Source organism: Pelobates fuscus, chromosome 3 (genome assembly GCF_036172605.1).
Source record: "Pelobates fuscus isolate aPelFus1 chromosome 3, aPelFus1.pri, whole genome shotgun sequence".
NCBI lineage: Eukaryota > Metazoa > Chordata > Amphibia > Anura > Pelobatidae > Pelobates > Pelobates fuscus.
The window spans coordinates 98770270-98788463 of NC_086319.1; the positions used below are offsets into that span (position 1 = coordinate 98770270).

The 18194-nt window shown below is 41.9% G+C and overlaps 1 protein-coding gene across 2 annotated transcripts in view; it reads right to left on the reverse strand.

Annotated features, from left to right (window-relative positions):
• Window positions 1-314: 314 nt before the first annotated feature.
• DRD1 (dopamine receptor D1) overlaps window positions 315-18194 on the reverse strand; it is a 41808-nt gene continuing 23928 nt past the window's right edge. For both annotated transcript variants that reach the window (XM_063445237.1, XM_063445238.1), the window contains one exon: window positions 315-2225. In XM_063445237.1, coding sequence (XP_063301307.1) covers window positions 316-1671 — 1356 coding nt within the window. In that variant the 5' untranslated portion in view covers window positions 1672-2225 and the 3' untranslated portion in view covers window position 315. The remainder of the gene's footprint in view (window positions 2226-18194) is intronic.

Genomic DNA, 18194 nt, shown 5'->3' on the forward strand with positions numbered 1-18194 from the left:
AAGGTATCCATTATGATGAACCAGCCCTTTTGCTGGACAATCACTACTGGAGTCCTAGTCCGCAAATATCTGGACTGCCCAAGGTTATCCATCACTGGTCTAGTTTAAAAGGTGTCAAACCTTGGCATCAAGGATCAAAATATGATGGTATGTTAAGGATTTCTTTCATTAACACTTAATTAAACAATTAGCAGTGTGCATCACTGAGCAAAGTGCTAAGAGTATTTTAAAAAAACACAACAGGTAATAATTTTTCCTCGGAGACAGAAGTTTGGCACCCCTGGTCTAGTTCTAAATGATGTTTGACCTCTAATTTCAGGTTTTTGACTGTCCATTTTGTGTAATGGGATTTATCTTTTCCAGTGAGACATCAGCATCATAATCCAAAATCCCAGAGAATGCTGGAGACATTTTCTCCAAACTTTTAGAAATAGACCTTTCTTCATCTTTACTCAAGATGTCATCTTCCGGACAGATAATAGCATGTGGAATCAGGTAAACTAAGTTACACTCTTTTGGAGCTGAACTCTTCGGTTCCTGTTGACATGAGTAGACTACTGCTCCATTATTGTTAATGCTAACAGTTTCTATAGCATTACTAGATGTGGGGCAGAGCCTGTAGCAGCCTAGTAGTGTTGAAAATGCTTTACGGAAATCCGCATTAAAAGCATATATAATGGGATTCAATGATGAATTTGCCCACCCAAACCACACAAAAACATCAAAGGTGGTAGAACTAATACAGAAAGGCTCTGTTCCACTTGTTTTCGCACTGGGGTCACAAAATGGCACCATGCAGTTTAGTATGAAAAATGGCAACCAGCAGCATACAAATACTCCCATGATCACTGATAAAGTTTTTAGAACTTTCGTTTCTCTTTTGAAGGATGTTTTCAATGAGCTTTCAGGTTGCTGGCAATCAATACTGCTTCTATTGCCAGTGGTATTTTGGCAGTTCTTAGCATGTACCGCTGCCCTTTCCAAAGCCGAGATGCGTCTTATTTGTTTAGCTGCTATTCTGTATATCCTTGTGTAAGTTACAATCATGATGGCCACGGGTATATAGAAGCTAATCAGTGATGAAGAAATTGCATATGTCCTGTTCAAACTGGAATCACAGTTGTCCATCGTGCTACCTTGTAAAGTGATGTTCAAATCAAAGAAACTGGTTGTTTTTGCTTTATGCCAGTTGAGTTGCACTGGAATGAAAGATATCAGGACTGATAATGTCCAGCAAACACTTATCATAATGAAAGCCACCTTGGGTGTCATTTTTCTTTCATATCTAAATGGACTGGAGATGGCCCAGTATCTATCTACACTGATTACGCAAAGGTTCAAAATCGAAGCTGTTGAACACATTATATCAAAAGCAACCCAGATGTTGCAGAATGAACCAAAGGGCCAAAAACCAGCAATCTCCGCAACTGCTTTCCAAGGCATGACCAAGACCGCTACTAAAAGGTCTGACACAGCCAGTGAAATCACAAAAAAGTTTGTGACTTTGGACCTTAGGTGACGAAACCTAACAACAGCAGCACACACCAAGGTGTTACCTAGAAGTGTTGAAAGTATTAGGACAGAAAGGAAACAGCCTGTAAGGACACGAAAAGATGAATCTCTTTCAGCTATTAACTCTTCTCCATCCATACTGGTGACATTTAGAGTCATATTTCTTCACCAAGTGAAATCATGTCATTGTTACTTTCTGTAATTAGTCTAGAAGTGTGTGATGGCTATCATGAACCAAAGTAGACTGTTGGCAGAGCTATTTCAAGTACCCATATTAACTGACTTGTAGCTTTCTCTAGAGTAATAAAAAAAAAATTAAGTCTCACAATATGTCCATTTGTTAGTCACTACAAAGCCATATCATACAGTCCAGTTCTTGACTTAGCCATCGTGTGTCCAAATTAGGCAATCACAACAATGGATCTGACATCACTGTGCCTATTAGCACTGATAATCTGTTGCGATACACTGCAAATTGGTGGAGAGCAAGCACTTTTCAAGGCAATGTAAAATTGCTTATTGATCCGCTGTATTTTAGGCCATCTCAACGTGCTCTTCTTGTCTGCAATAATGCTTCAGTGTTCCTGTTCAGTATTTTTGTACGCATTCAGAAATGCCACAAAGATAAAACTTCTGCAATTTCAAATCACTGAAATACGTTTATTCTTCCACTCTTGATCATTTCGAATTGCAACCCGCAGTGTTTCACCATGCTGTTAACAAAAAGAAAAATATATATATATTATTATGTATGCACAGAAAGAGTTCTTTTTTTTTTCCTTTAACCCCTTAAGGACCAAACTTCTGGAATAAAAGGGAATCATGACGTGTCACACACGTCATGTGTCCTTAAGGGGTTAAACCGCTACATCCTACACTATTTTAAAGTTCCAATGTTTCATTCAAAGGAAATTTCTTAAGTGCTATAATGTAGCTTTTATCACCATTAAAATGACGTGAGTAGGAATGTGTTTCAAACCTCACGTCTAAAGGCTTAGTTTGAAAATGCACAAACATTACAATGAGAATATTTTTTGCATGTATAAGTATTTCAGTTTGCTATGTGGCTATGTGAATGTTAGTTACATTTTGTTAAATTATGTCTGTTCAAAAGCATTTATTTAATTTTTTTCAGTGGAAGACTTACTCCTCAAAGTGTCTTAATTTGTAATTGTATTATTTTTTTATTCAACATCCTTCAGTTATAAAGAGCTATATCTTTTGCCTGCACTTATTTGAAGATACCCAGGCTCTGCAAACAAAAAATATGATTTATTATTTAGTATATCAGGCAATATACTTTACATAGGTGCAGAATTACTGGTCATATAATTTAGTTGAAAATTTTTTTTTTTATAGCCTATAACACCCTACATAAACTACAATGTATGACACATTAGTATACAAACATGGTTAATCTACTTGACATTTGTGTGCAATTTGTTTTTCCATTAGAAATTCTAAGATGAAATGCTGTATCTAGACATATGTTAAACAATGGAGTGCATTAAAAATAAAAATTACATTAAATGTTTAACAAGACACAATGTGCATCGACACGGTTTCTTTTTTTTATAGTTTTTTTTTAGCTCTTTGCCCTGCTGCAGCTTCCTTCAATTCTCAGTCATTTAGTAAAACAAAGAAAAAAGATATTGCAGCTTTCTACATCATAACATGGCCCCCTTGTCCACACCTCTCCACGTCACATAAACTGTTCACGATTACCCTATCTTGCAGTGTTCTTACACTGTTTAGTCACTGTGATCAGAATTAGCAGGACTGAGGTAGAGCTTGCAGAGGAGAGTAAAAGGAAGCACATAGTTTTTACTACAATAAATGTTTATCTGCCACTTTGTATTCACTTCAGCCGCCTGGTTAATAACTGTGGTAGTCCTATGTTTGTGGACACCACAGGTCACAGGTCTTCCTTCTAAGGGTGGAAAGAGACTAGGCAAGATCTAATAAATCTATCTGCACGTCTCTGATAACACCTTAAATCACACAGTTCAACCTTCAATTATATCAAAATCATAGCTTCCATACACCCCCATCACCCACTGAATAACTGAAGCCACCAATCTCTTATCCAACTACACAGACCTTGCCCCATGCAGCATTGAAGGTGTTCATGGTATATAAGTACTATATAAAAGGAAAGCTGTGGAGGAGTGCGAGCTGTGTAAAGTGGGAAAATGCACAGTGCTCAGCTTCTCTGCATGGTGTTGGAAACGCTCTGTGACTGGCAGAGGGAATTATACATTTTTGAATGTTTCAATGGGTGCTGTGGGGCAAATGGGGACTATAATGTCAAAAGTGCATATATGTGTGGATGCGTAGTGCTTGCATGTGTATAAATGTATTTTTCTTATTTAACCCCTTAAGGACATATGACATGTGTGACATGTCATGATTCCCTTTTATTCCAGAAGTTTGGTCCTTAAGGGGTTAAAATAATAGGAGGAAGTTTAGTCAGCATCCGACAGTGGGAGAAGAGGATTTCAAGACAGTAGAGTCAAAGGGAGTGCTGGAAGCAAGCGATCAAATCACCAATTCACTGTATCACCTTTGTCAGCAGAAAAGAATAGAGAGCAACTACTTCCTGACTGAATCGCAACCAGCGTCCAAAAAGGAAGCTGGTTGAGATGTGAAACATTAATGATAAAACTTGTAGCCAAGGTGCAACTAGTCTAAAGAAACTAACACCAAAAAATGGTGTTTCACAATGTATTAACAAAAAAACATAAATTGTGATGTGATGGTGTCACATTTAGACACAAGAGTTCCTTTAAGTGAAAAAACAAAACAATATCCAAAGCAATATAGGAACGCTTTAAGGTCCAAAGACAATCTATTTAGATATAATAACCGTGTCCTCGAATACCCTGCTAAATGTGACTAGGTGTCAAATCCTTGATGTTTATCAACTACATCATGATGAAAAGTAATTCTTTTACATCTGGGTACCATAAGCGTCCTTCAAAATTCTATTCAATTCCAGAAGGTACTATATACGTCCACAGCACATTGTACAGATTGTACAAGGTGTACAGATTTATATTTTGTCTTAATATAACCTTGGTATTAAGCTTGTTATGCACATAAAAGGGTCGCATTAAGAGCGTTAATTTAGAATTATTTTATTTGCTATGCGCAAATAATTGTAGTCTTCTATTAACATTATTCTTTCACAAAAACATTTTTCTGAATAAAATGTAGAAAAATGAATCAACAAAAAAAAGAAAGAAAAGCAGCTACGATTATGATTTAAAGGTGTTCATAAATAATTTAAAATAAAACTATTAGACACATTTATATATTTTTAAATTCAAAATAAATGAATACAAAGGTTAATTTGACAAGATTAGAAAGACTAGTGTGTATAAATTAAGGCCAAAATAGCCAATTTAAAAGGAGACTTTCTACAAGTTGGGTCTTTTGGCCTAAGTTCTTAAATTCACTTTGAATTCACGTTGAATGCCCAGCATTTTAGTCATCTTAATAGTAATGTCCTGATGTAACATTATGTGATGTAACATTATGCATTTTACTCACACTTTCTGTAATTTTACTCAAATTTAGTTGGAATTTCACTCACACTTTCTGTGCAATTTTGAGCTATGTGTGTGTTCAACCACAATTCCCATCTTTCTGATTGATTGCACCAACACATATTATATACTGTTTTAAAGGACAAAATGGGCTTTAATTTTATGTAATGTAAACGTATATAAATCTGCATTTTAAAAAAAAATGCAAAAGACAAAAAACTATTTTGACAATATTACTGTTTGCATAATTGCTACAGCTTAGGAAAAGTAATTAAAATAAATGATAAATGTTAAAAAGAAATATGTTTTACAAATATTTCCAAATAAAATAATACCTCCAATGTATGTATTTGCCACTATCATGTAAAGTTACAGTGTTATATAAGAGATATTGTTATTTAAATTTTTACTGTTTGAATTTTGATAAATGGATTTAATGGGCCTAATCAACACTGTGGGGCATTTACCTTTTGTAAATGTAGACATCAGTAGGTATGTCATATGGTGTATTTTGAGCCTTATTATATAGCTATATTAGCACCAATTTATGGTGCTCAGCTATATGTCATTGTTATAGAATTACCCCTTTGTCCGACCCTTGTCAGTTTTTTTTGTGAAAATACAGGGCTGAATGTATCATCTGCCCAATGTATTTCTTTTTTGTAAAAAATAGCAAATTGCCTTTTGGTTGAATTTTTGTAGCTCACATATTTAAATTACTCCATAAATGCATGCCTTTGCAAATGTATACACTCATGTATACCTTTGCAAAGTAACAATCTTAATCCTATCACTAATCCTAAACAAAACCCTAGTTCTAAACTGAATCATATTCCCAAATATATCCCTAATCCTAAACCTTACCTTAATCCTAACCCTATTCCTATGACTAACCCTAATCATAACCATAGTCCTAATCTTAGTCATAACTATAGCAATAGTTTTGGAAGGATTCCCTCTGCTGACTTCAACAGAGGAATGTCCTTGTTGGGCCTAACCTAATTCTAATCTGAACCTTAATCCAAACTTTATTAGAACCATAATCCTGAGGCTAATTCTAAACTTAATATTAAACCTAATCTTAACCCTTAATCTAATCTTAATCATACTCCCAATGGTTTCTCTCTGCTAACATCAGTACTGATATTAGCAGAGGGAATGTCAAATTAAAACAGAAGAAAGCTTCTGTTGCCACCATCTGCTGGCAGCTTTCTGTTTAGAGCTTGGGGGTCTACCTCAAGCAAGCTGCCAGACCAGAGTCACTGTGGCTGAGAGTTAATGTGCTTCACGCAACAATGACTTTCAGCACTGTATACAATCAGTCAATTCATCAAGCTCGGACTTGGCATTTCAAATTAAAAAATAATTTCTTTTTGAGAAAGCTTCGGTGAAACGCGTCAAGTGAGGAAGAATTTTGGACTTTTATACAGGACTGGTTTTATAGTGTATTATTCACTTTTTACTTATTGTATTAAAGTATATATAATTTTTAAACCATCCAGTCATTTGTTTTTGTCCTCCTTCCTATTTAATACTGCTTTGCTGCTATACCTGGGTCCACTATATCCCGAGGTGGGGATTATTCCACCTGAAATTCTCCAAACTAGAGCAGGTCATTGCTCTAGTATATGTAAGTAGGATTATCTACTCTTACTACAATATTTTATATTTACGTACTAGACCATGTGGCGTATTTTACTCTTGTTTTTCATATAACCAATACTTACACCTATAAACTCACCAACGATCTGGAACCTCAAGAAATCCATAGACGGGGATTATTCCGTCCAAGCTCTTAACACCGAGCTGATATAGCTCCTCAAAGTGTGAGTGTGAATATAACACCTTTGTTCTTGTGGAATTATATCGTTCATACATACTGTACCATTATTTGTATCTTTGTTTCTCCTTTTTTTTAAGTTACTCCGCTGGCCAGTATTTCTACTAAACGTATGTACAATTTCTGATCTTTAGCGCTGTTCACCTTTCTATTTTATCTGTGAATTTTAAAACCAACAGGGACTCTTTCTGGCCACAAAAGTGATGGAAAAGTTGTTTCAAGGGGACTAACACCTGGACTGTGGCATGCCGGAGGAGGATCCATGGCAAAACTCCCATGGAAAATTGCACAGTTGATGCAGAGTCTGCTTTTAATCCATAAAGGGCAGAAATCACCTAACATTGACACCTGTCCTCAAAGCCCTGCCCTGATACACACTGACACAGAGCAGAATAGAGACTGTTCCCCGTCCTCAGAGACCATGATACACACTGACACAGAGCAGAATAGAGACTGTTACCCCTACATAGGGTCACTTGGCAGATATGGCGGGGTCGTAGGAGGGGGAGGATGACTTTCACCTCTTCCCCTGTTACATTCCCGTTGTGCTGTGACATCACCCTTATACGCTGTGTAAAGCATACTATTTAATTTGATCAGCATGGCCACTTGAGTTTTTATAGTTTTCACGCTGCTTGTAGTTTATATATGGTTCACAAAAATCAAACAAACGATAAAGAAAACATGTAAGGATTCAGAATATTCTTTCAAACCCTTACACATTGTGTGTACGTATTTTTTGTCTTAAGTTTGTGGCTTTAAAGAGGTTTACGTTGTTTCTATGATGTGCATAACATGTTCTTGTAAATGTTTGTTACATTTTTCCTGGAATTGTAATTTTTGAATCTGAATAAAGATAGTCAAATCCCTGATACACACTGACACAGAGCAGAATATGGACTGTTCCCCCTACATAGGGTCACTTGGCAGATATGGATTGACACATATCCTAATGATCCCTGATACACACTGACACAGAGCAGAATAGAGACTGTTCCCCCTACATAGGGTCACTTGGCAGATATAGATTGACACCTGTCCTCAAAACCCCTGATACACACTGACACAGAGCAGAATAGGGACTGTTCCTCCTACATAGGGTCACTTGGCAGATATGGATTGACACCTGTCCTCAAAACCCCTGATACACACTGACACAGAGCAGAATAGGGACTGTTCCCCCTACATAGGGTCACTTGGCAGATATGGATTGACACCTGTCCTCAAAACCCCTGATACACACTGACACAGAGCAGAATAGAGACTGTTCCCTGTCCACAGAGACCATGATACACACTGACACAGAGCAGAATAGAGACTGTCCCCCCTACATAGGGTCACTTGGCAGGTATGGATTGACACCTGTCCTCAAAGCCCCTGATACACACTGACACAGAGCAGAATAGAGACTGTTCCCTGTCCACAGAGACCATGATACACACTGACACAGAGCAGAATAGAGATTGTTCACCGTCCACAGAGACCATGACACACACTGACACAGAGCAGAATAGAGACTGTTCCCCGTCCACAGAGACCATGATACACACGGACACAGAGCAGAATAGGGACTGTTCCCCCTACATAGGGTCACTTGGCAGATATGGATTGACACCTGTCCTCAAAGCCCCTGATACACACTGACACAGAGCAGAATAGAGACTGTTCCCTGTCCACAGAGTCCATGATACACACTGACACAGAGCAGAATAGAGACTGTTCCCCGTCCACAGAGACCATGATACACACTGACACAGAGCAGAATAGAGACTGTTCCCCGTCCACAGAGACCATGATACACACTGACACAGAGCAGAATAGGGACTGTTCCCCCTACATAGGGTCACTTGGCAGGTATGGATTGACACCTGTCCTCAAAGCCCCTGATACACACTGACACAAAGCAGAATAGAGACTGTTCCCTGTCCACAGAGTCCATGATACACACTGACACAGAGCAGAATAGAGACTGTTCCCCGTCCACAGAGACCATGATACACACTGACACAGAGCAGAATAGAGACTGTTCCCCGTCCACAGAGACCATGATACACACTGACACAGAGCAGAATAGGGACTGTTCCCCCTACATAGGGTCACTTGGCAGGTATGGATTGACACCTGTCCTCAAAGCCCCTGATACACACTGACACAGAGCAGAATAGAGACTGTTCCCTGTCCACAGAGACCATGATACACACTGACACAGAGCAGAATAGAGACTGTTCACCGTCCACAGAGACCATGATACACACTGACACAGAGCAGAATAGAGACTGTTCCCCGTCCACAGAGACCATGATACACACTGACACAGAGCAGAATAGGGACTGTTCCCCCTACATAGGGTCACTTGGCAGGTATGGATTGACACCTGTCCTCAAAGCCCCTGATACACACTGACACAGAGCAGAATAGAGACTGTTCCCTGTCCACAGAGTCCATGATACACACTGACACAGAGCAGAATAGAGACTGTTCCCCATTCACAGAGACCATGATACACACTGACACAGAGCAGAATAGAGACTGTTCCCTGTCCACAGAGTCCATGATACACACTGACACAGAGCAGAATAGAGACTGTTCCCCGTCCACAGAGACCATGATACACACTGACACAGAGCAGAATAGAGACTGTTCCCCGTCCACAGAGACCATGATACACACTGACACAGAGCAGAATAGGGACTGTTACCCCTACATAGGGTCACTTGGCAGGTATGGATTGACACCTGTCCTCAAAGCCCATGATACACACTGGGGGGAGCTACTGTCCTCCCCAACCCCTGCGCGGTGGGTGGGGGCCATAAATCACAATGGGGGGACCTACTGTCCTCCCCCCCCTCGGCCCCCACCCCTGCGCGGTGGGTGGGGGCCATAAATCACAATGGGGGGGCCTACTTTCCTCCCCTCCGGCCCCCATCCCTGCGCGGTGGGTGGGGGGCATAAATCACAATGGGACGGACCTACTGATAGGAGTGGAGTATTGTTCATATCAGTTTAATACCTTCCGCGTCTCCTATCAGTGGACGTGTAAATGGCAGAGATTTTTAATTGTTGAATCACCTCCCCTTTTTAGGCCAAGGTGGGAAGATGCTTAGACCACTGGTATATTGGTGCCATCTTGGAGGATTTTTTTTTGGTTTGGTTTTTGAAGCCACAGTGCTGCACCAGTGGGCCTAAAAATTAGGCATGTACACATGCCTGAAAAATTTGGTATTGTTGCAGCCGCTGCTGTAGCAGCGGCCAGAAAAATTGATGTTTGTTTCACAGGCAGAAAGTGCCCTAAAACATGGTGGCTTGAACCCTAGTTGGTGGCGGATAAGTCACGCAAGTCAAACGTCATTCAGAGCTAAAATACAGCAGCGTGTGGACCATTTTTAGCCCAAGGCAGCTCATCTCATCAGGCCTTTTTTAATCGAATGTATCGCCCAGTGTCAGTCCCTTCGGGATCCATCCCTCATTCATCTTAATAAAGGTGAGGTAATCTAGACTTTTTTGACCTAGGCGACTTCTCTTCTCAGTGACAATACCTCCTGCTGCACTGAAGGTCCTTTCTGACAGGACACTTGAAGCGGGCCAGGCCAGAAGTTCTATCGCAAATTGGGATAGCTCAGGCCACAGGTCAAGCCTGCACACCCAGTAGTCAAGGGGTTCATCGCTCCTCAGAGTGTCGATATCTGCAGTTAAGGCGAGGTAGTCTGCTACCTGTCGGTCGAGTCGCTCTCTGAGGGTGGATCCCGAAGGGCTGTGGCGATGCATAGGACTTAAAAAGGTCCGCATGTCCTCCATCAACAACACGTCTTTAAAGCGTCCTGTCCTTGCCGGCGTGGTCGTGGGAGGAGGAGGAGGAGGATGACTTCCACCTCTCCCCCTGTTAGATTCCCGTTGTGCTGTGACATCACCCTTATACGCTGTGTAAAGCATACTTTTAATTTATTTTGCAAATGCTGCATCCTTTCCGACTTGTTGTAATTCGGTAACATTTCCGCCACTTTCTGCTTATACCGGGGGTCTAGTAGCGTGGACACCCAGTACAGGTCGTTCTCCTTCAGCCTTTTTATACGAGGGTCCCTCAACAGGCAGGACAGCATGAAAGACCCCATTTGCACAAGGCTGGATGCCGAACTACTCATTTCCCGTTCCTCCTCCTCACTGATGTCATTGAAGGTATGTTCTTCCCCCCAGCCACGTACAACACCACGGGTACCAGATAGGTGACAACGAGCACCCTGGGATGCCTGTTGTGTTTGGTCTTGCTCCTCCTCCTCCTCCTCAAAGCTACAATCCTCCTCTGACTTCTCTTCCTCACAATCCTCTTCCAGCGTTGCCGCAGGTCCAGCAAGCGATGCTGATAAGGCTGTTTCTGGTGGTGATGGTGACCACAACTCTTCCTCTTCCTCTTCACGCTCATCTACAGCCTGATCCAGCACTCTTCGCAGGGCACGCTCCAGGAAGAAAACAAATGGTATGATGTCGCTGATGGTGCCTTCGTTGCGACTGACTAGGTTTGTCACCTCCTCAAAAGGACGCATGAGCCTACAGGCATTGCGCATGAGCGTCCAGTAACGTGGCAAAAAAAATCCCAGCTCCCCAGAGGCTGTCCTAGCACCCCGGTCATACAAATATTCATTAACAGCTTTTTCTTGTTGGAGCAGGCGGTCGAACATTAGGAGTTTTGAATTCCAACGTGTAGGGCTGTCGCAAATCAAGCGCCTCACTGGCATGTTGTTTCGCCACTGGATATCGGCAAAGTGAGCCATGGCCGTGTAGGAACGCCTGAAATGGCCACACACCTTCCTGGCCTGCTTCAGGATGTCCTGTAAGCCTGTGTACTTATGCACAAAGCGTTGTACGATCAGATTACACACATGTGCCATGCACGGCACATGTGTCAACTTGCCCAACTTCAATGCCGCTATGAAATTTTTTCCGTTGTCACACACCACTTTGCCGATATCCAGTTGCTGCGGAGTCAGCCACTTTTCCACCTGTGCGTTCAGGGCGGACAGGAGTGCTTGTCCGGTGTGACTCTCTGCTTTCAAGCAAGTCAAACCCAAGACGGCGTGACACTGCCGTATCCGGGATGTGGAATAGTACCTGGGGAGCTGGGGGGGTGCCGTTGATGTGGAGCAAGAAGCAGCGGCACAAGAGGACTCAGCCGAGGAGGATATGGAAGAGGATGGAGTAGGAGGAGTAGAGGAGGTTGCAGCAGGACTGCCTGCAATTCGTGGCGGTGTCACCAACTCCTCTGCAATGCCACGCATTCCTTGCTTGTCAGCCGTCAGCAGGTTTACCCAATGCACAGTGTAGGTGATATACCTGCCCTGACCATGCTTTGCAGACCAGGTATCAGTGGTCAGATGGACCCTTGCCCCAACACTGTGTGCCAGACATGCCATGACTTCCTTTTGCACAATCGAGTACAAGTTGGGGATTGCCTTTTGTGAAAAGAAATTCCGGCCGGCTACCTTCCACTGCGGTGTCCCAATAGCTAAAACATTTTTGAACGCCTCAGACTCAACCAGATTGTATGGTAAAAGCTGGCGGGCTAATAGTTCGGACAAGCCAGCTGTCAGACGCTGGGCAAGGGGGTGACTTGGTGACATTGGCTTCTTACGCTCAAACATGTCCTTGACAGAAACACAGGACTGTGGGCAGATGAGCGGGAACTGCTCAAGGCGGGAGACGGAGTGGCGGATGGTTGAGAGGGGGCAAGAAGGACAGCAGTGGTTGACGTGGCTGAAGATGCTAGACCAGGAGGAGGATGGCGACTTAGAGTAGGCGTGCTGCTTGTACTCATGTGTTGATCCCATAGGCGTTTGTGATGTGAGATCATGAGCCTACGCAAAGCAGTTGTACCTAGGTGGGTGTTGGACCTCCCACGACTCAGTTTCCTTTGGCACAGGTTGCAAATGGCATCGCTGTTGTCCGAGGCAGACACACAAAATAAATGCCACACTGCTGAGCTCTGCAATGACGGCATTCTGGTGGTGGACACAGCATGCGTTGATTGGCGTTCTGTCGGGCTGACCCCGGGTGCCAATGCATGCTGTCTGACTGTGCCACTAGCTCCTTGCGACGACCCCCCCCTGCTTCCAACTCGTCTCCTCCTCCTCTCTGTCTCCCCATCTGAACTTTCGCCCTGTTCTTCTTCTTGCCGAGCGGGCACCCACGTGACATCCATGGACGCATCGTCATCATCAACCGCTTCGCTTGTATCTGACAACTCAGAAAAGGAAGCAGCAGCGGGTACAACATCATCATCATCACACCGTACCTCCATGTGTTTAATGCTGCCTGCCTGAGACATATCCCTGTTATCTACATCCTCTAGCAATAATGGTTGCGCATCACTCATTTCTTCAAACGGGTGTGTGAATAACTCCTCTGACATACCAAGTAAAGCGGCTGTGGTGCTAGTTTTGGTGGTGGCGGCAGGCGGGTGAGTGGTATCTTGAGAGGTGCCTGAAGCTAAGCTGGAGGAGGATAGTGCGTCAAGGTTCCGAGCGGAGGCTGTACAAGATTGGGTGTCCTGTGTTTGCCAGTCAACTATGTCCTCAGAACTTTTCAAGTTCAGGGTACGTGGCTTCTGAAAACTGGGCATTATTCTAGGGCAAAAGGGAATCACAGCACCACGACCACGACGGCCCCTGCGGGGTGGCCTGCCTCTGCCTGTCATTTTTTGGGGGATTAGTGGTACTATGCGTGCAAGCTACTGTGAGACCAGATATGATTGGCAATGTGAACTGTAACAGTTCTGCAGAGCACACACTGTAGGCCTGACACACCCGCTTGAAGACAAGTAACTGCTATTCAATCTATAAAAGTGAAAAACAAATTTTCTTTGTAAAAGCACGCTATAGAGACACCAGATATGATTGGCAATGTGCACTTGAACAGTTCTGCAGAGCACACACTGTAGGCTTGACACACCCGCTTGAAAACAAGTAACTGCTATTCAATCTATAACAGTGAAAAAAAAATTTTGGTTTTAAAAGCACGCTATAGAGACACCAGATATGATTGGCAATGTGCACTGGAACAGTTCTGGAGAGCACACGCTGAAGGAAGGACTGACAGAGCCGCTTGAAGGACACTGACTTGCTGCTATTAGCTTACACTAGAAACCTTTTTTCTTTGTAAAAGCACGCTATAGAGACACCAGATATGATTGGCAATGTGCACTTGAACAGTTCTGCAGAGCACACACTGTAGGCCTGACACACCCGCTTGAAGACAAGTAACTGCTATTCAATCTATAACAGTGAAAAAAAAATTTTGGTTTTAAAAGCACGCTATAGAGACACCAGATATGATTGGCAATGTGCACTGGAACAGTTCTGGAGAGCACACGCTGAAGGAAGGACTGACAGAGCCGCTTGAAGGACACTGACTGGCTGCTATTAGCTTACACTAGAAACCTTTTTTCTTTGTAAAAGCACGCTATAGAGACACCAGATATGATTGGCAACTGTCAAAGCACGCTGGCACAGGTCTGCAGAGCACACACTGAAGGAAGGACTGACAGAGCCGCTTGAAGGACACTGACTGGCTGCTATTAGCTTACACTAGAAACCTTTTTTCTTTGTAAAAGCACGCTATAGAGACACCAGATATGAGTGGCAACTGTCAAAGTACGCTGGCAGGGTTGTGCAGGGCACACGCTGAAGGAAGGCCTGACAGAGCCGCTTGAAGGACACTGACTGGCTGCTATTAGCTTACACTGGAAACCTTTTTTCTTTGTAAAAGCACGCTAAAGAGACACCAGATATGATTGGCAACTGTCAAAGCACGCTGGCACAGGTCTGCAGAGCACACGCTGAAGTAGGCCTGACACCCAGACGCTTGCAGACAACTAACTGCTCTTCTATTACAGTGAAAAAAAATTATTTCTTTTAAATCTAAAGCTTAACCTATTGTAAAAACAGATATGAGTGGTGGCACTGACTGTGCAAATGGGCAAGGCATCCAACCTTACACAGAAGCTGGCAGGCAGGCAACTGCTCTTCTATTACAGTGAAAAAAAAATATTTATTTTAAATGTAAAGCTTAACCCATTGTTAAAACAGATATGAGTGGTGGCACTGACTGTGCAAATGGGCAAGGCATCCAACCTGACACAGAAGCTGGCAGGCAGGCAACTGCTCTTCTATTACAGTGACAAAAAATGATTTCTTTTAAATGTAAAGCTTAACCTATTGTTAAAACAGATATGAGTGGTGGCACTGACTGTGCAAATGGGCAAGGCATCCAACCTGACACAGAAGCTGGCAGGCAGGCAACTGCTCTTCTATTACAGTGAAAAAAAATTATTTATTTTAAATGTAAAGCTTAACCTATTGTTAAAACAGATATGAGTGGTGGCACTGACTGTGCAAATGGGCAAGGCATCCAACCTGACACAGAAGCTGGCAGGCAGGCAACTGCTCTTCTATTACAGTGAAAAAAAATTATTTATTTTAAATGTAAAGCTTAACCTATTGTTAAAACAGATATGAGTGGTGGTACTGACTGTGCAAATGGGCAAGGCATCCAACCTGACACAGAAGCTGGCAGGCAGGCAACTGCTCTTCTATTACAGTGAAAAAATAATATTTCTTTTAAATGTAAAGCTTAACCTATTGTTAAAACAGATATGAGTGGTGGCACTGACTGTGCAAATGGGCAAGGCATCCAACCTGACACAGAAGCTGGCAGGCAACTGCTCTTCTATTACAGTGAAAAAAAATTATTTCTTTTAAATGTAAAGCTTAACCTATTGTTAAAACAGATATGAGTGGTGGCACTGACTGTGCAAATGGGCAAGGCATCCAACCTGACACAGAAGCTGGCAGGCAGGCAACTGCTCTTCTATTACAGTGAAAAAAAAAAAATTGTTTTAAATGTAAAGCTTAACCTATTGTAAAAACAGATATGAGTGGTGGCACTGGGCAAGTAGGCACAGTATCCAATGTGAACCTCACACAGAAGCTGGCAGGCAGGCACCTGCAATTACATTACACAGGAAAAAAAAAAAAAAAAAGCAGCCTGATGTTATAGCCCTAAAAAGGGCTTTTTGGGGTGCTGTCCTTACAGCAGAGATCAGATGAGTCCTTCGGGATTGTAGTGGACACTGAATACCCTAGCCTAGCTATCAATTTCCCTATCTAATCAGCAGCAGCTAAACTTTCCCTCCTCTCACTAAGCATGCAGCTTCAGAATGAATCGAAAATGGATGCTGGGAGGGAGGTTGGAGGGTGTGGAAGGGAGGGAGTGCTGCTGATTGGCTGGAATGTGTCTGCTGACCGAGAGGCACAGGGTCAAAGTTTGCCCAATGATGACGAATAGGGGGCAGATCGAACTGCGCATGTGTCCGCCCGCCGCAGCGAACGCGAACACGCTAAGTTCGCCGGGAACTGTTCGCCGGCGGACAGTTCGGTACATCACTACTTAGGCATAATAAATCAACACCCCCATTGCTTTAATATTTGTAGCAAATTTATTGTTAAATCATATAACTTATATTCATTCTAAATGTGAGCATCGTTTTGCAGGCTTAGTCTTGATGTCTACTATCATCATGTTGGTTGGGCAGTAATCAAGAACCATATGACAATTACCGATCACTGATATCAATATATTTACATCTCTGATAACAAACTGGTTCTTTGAGATAGCTATTACTCCTTGATAGCTCATCCATCTGAGTAACTGTTCTAGGTATAAGCTTTATTGTGTAGTCACAGCTAAAGCCATGTATTCAACTTCACACGAAGACAAAGCTACTGTGGACTGTATCTTAGTTTCCCATGCAATCGGTGAGTTTTTCTCAGTTAAATATAAGCAGTATCTTGTCATACACCTTCTATCATTCACATCAGAGGCCCAATCAGTGTGAGTGAAGCTTTTAGTTTCACATCTAGATTACATTTCTTGTAGCACAACTTAGTAAATCCTCTGTGATTGGAGTAATTTTTACTAAACCATCACTTTGTTTGAAGTTGATATCTAGGAAATGTTTGATTCTTCTAAATTAACCCCTTCCCGACATCAGACAGAACAAAAAACAGTCCTTAGGGACCATCAGGTACGCTCTAACGGTATCGATGTCGAGGCATCGTTCAATACCTCCTCTCACTGCCGGACCACCGGAGAACACCAGGTGATCGCTCCCCACAGAGAGAATACTTCCGAGTTGCTCCACCTGGTGCCCGGCTGTGTAGCAGAGCATCGGAAGCCATCATGCAGGCTCTCCACAGGTTCTCCCTGTGCTGCGTGTCTCGAGGGGTTGAGGTACTCAGTGAAGAAATAAACAAATCTAAATTTGTTTTTAAAGAATAAATATTTTTTTAAAATTAACCCCTTCCCTCACTTCCTCTCCCTCTCCCATGTACTTACCTAATTGCCTCCGTTCCCCCACTGGCGATCGGTCTTCTTCTTCCCTGGGGGAACTGTCTGACAGCCTAGACAGTCTCTCCTCTGCAAATTAGAGCGGTCAAATGGCCACATGAAAGTGTGGTCACATGGCCACAATAGGTGTCCACAGTGCTGCCAGCAGGGGGACTGCCTGAACTGACAGGCAATTGCCCTGCTGGTGAAAAAAGTAAAAAATAATAAAGTTAATAAATAAAATGAAAAAAAAAATGTACAAATAATTTTTCAAAAATGTAAGAAATGTTATATATATATATAATTTTATTCTAACTGTATTTTGATATATTTATATTTATATGAATATAAAAATAAATAAATATAATACGAAATGTACGGTACATATGTCCATATACATAATTACATAAATAATTTCATAAATATACAAGTGGACTTTAAATATATAAATATGTATATATATATATATATATATATATATATATATATATATATATATATATATATATATATAAATTCTACATGCATATTTATGTAGTAATTTTATTGATTGCAATATCGGGGACCTGCCTGACAACCCAGGACGAAAGTCCAGAGAATTAAATTTTTTAGCACTATATTTAACCCTCTAACTTTCCAAGTCACCCCTAAAACCCTTACATGGGGGGTACTGTTTTACTTGGTAGACTTTGCTGAATACAAATATTAGTGTTTCAAAACAGTAAAACATATCACAGCGATAATATTGTCAGGGAAAGTGAAGTTTTTTGCATTTTTCACAAACAAACAGCACTTTTATTGATAATGTCATTGTTTTACTGTTTTGTAACATTAATATTTGTGTTTAGCGAAGTCTACCAAGTATAACAGTACTCCCATATACAGGTTTTATAGTGTTTTTGAAAGTTACAGGGTCAAAT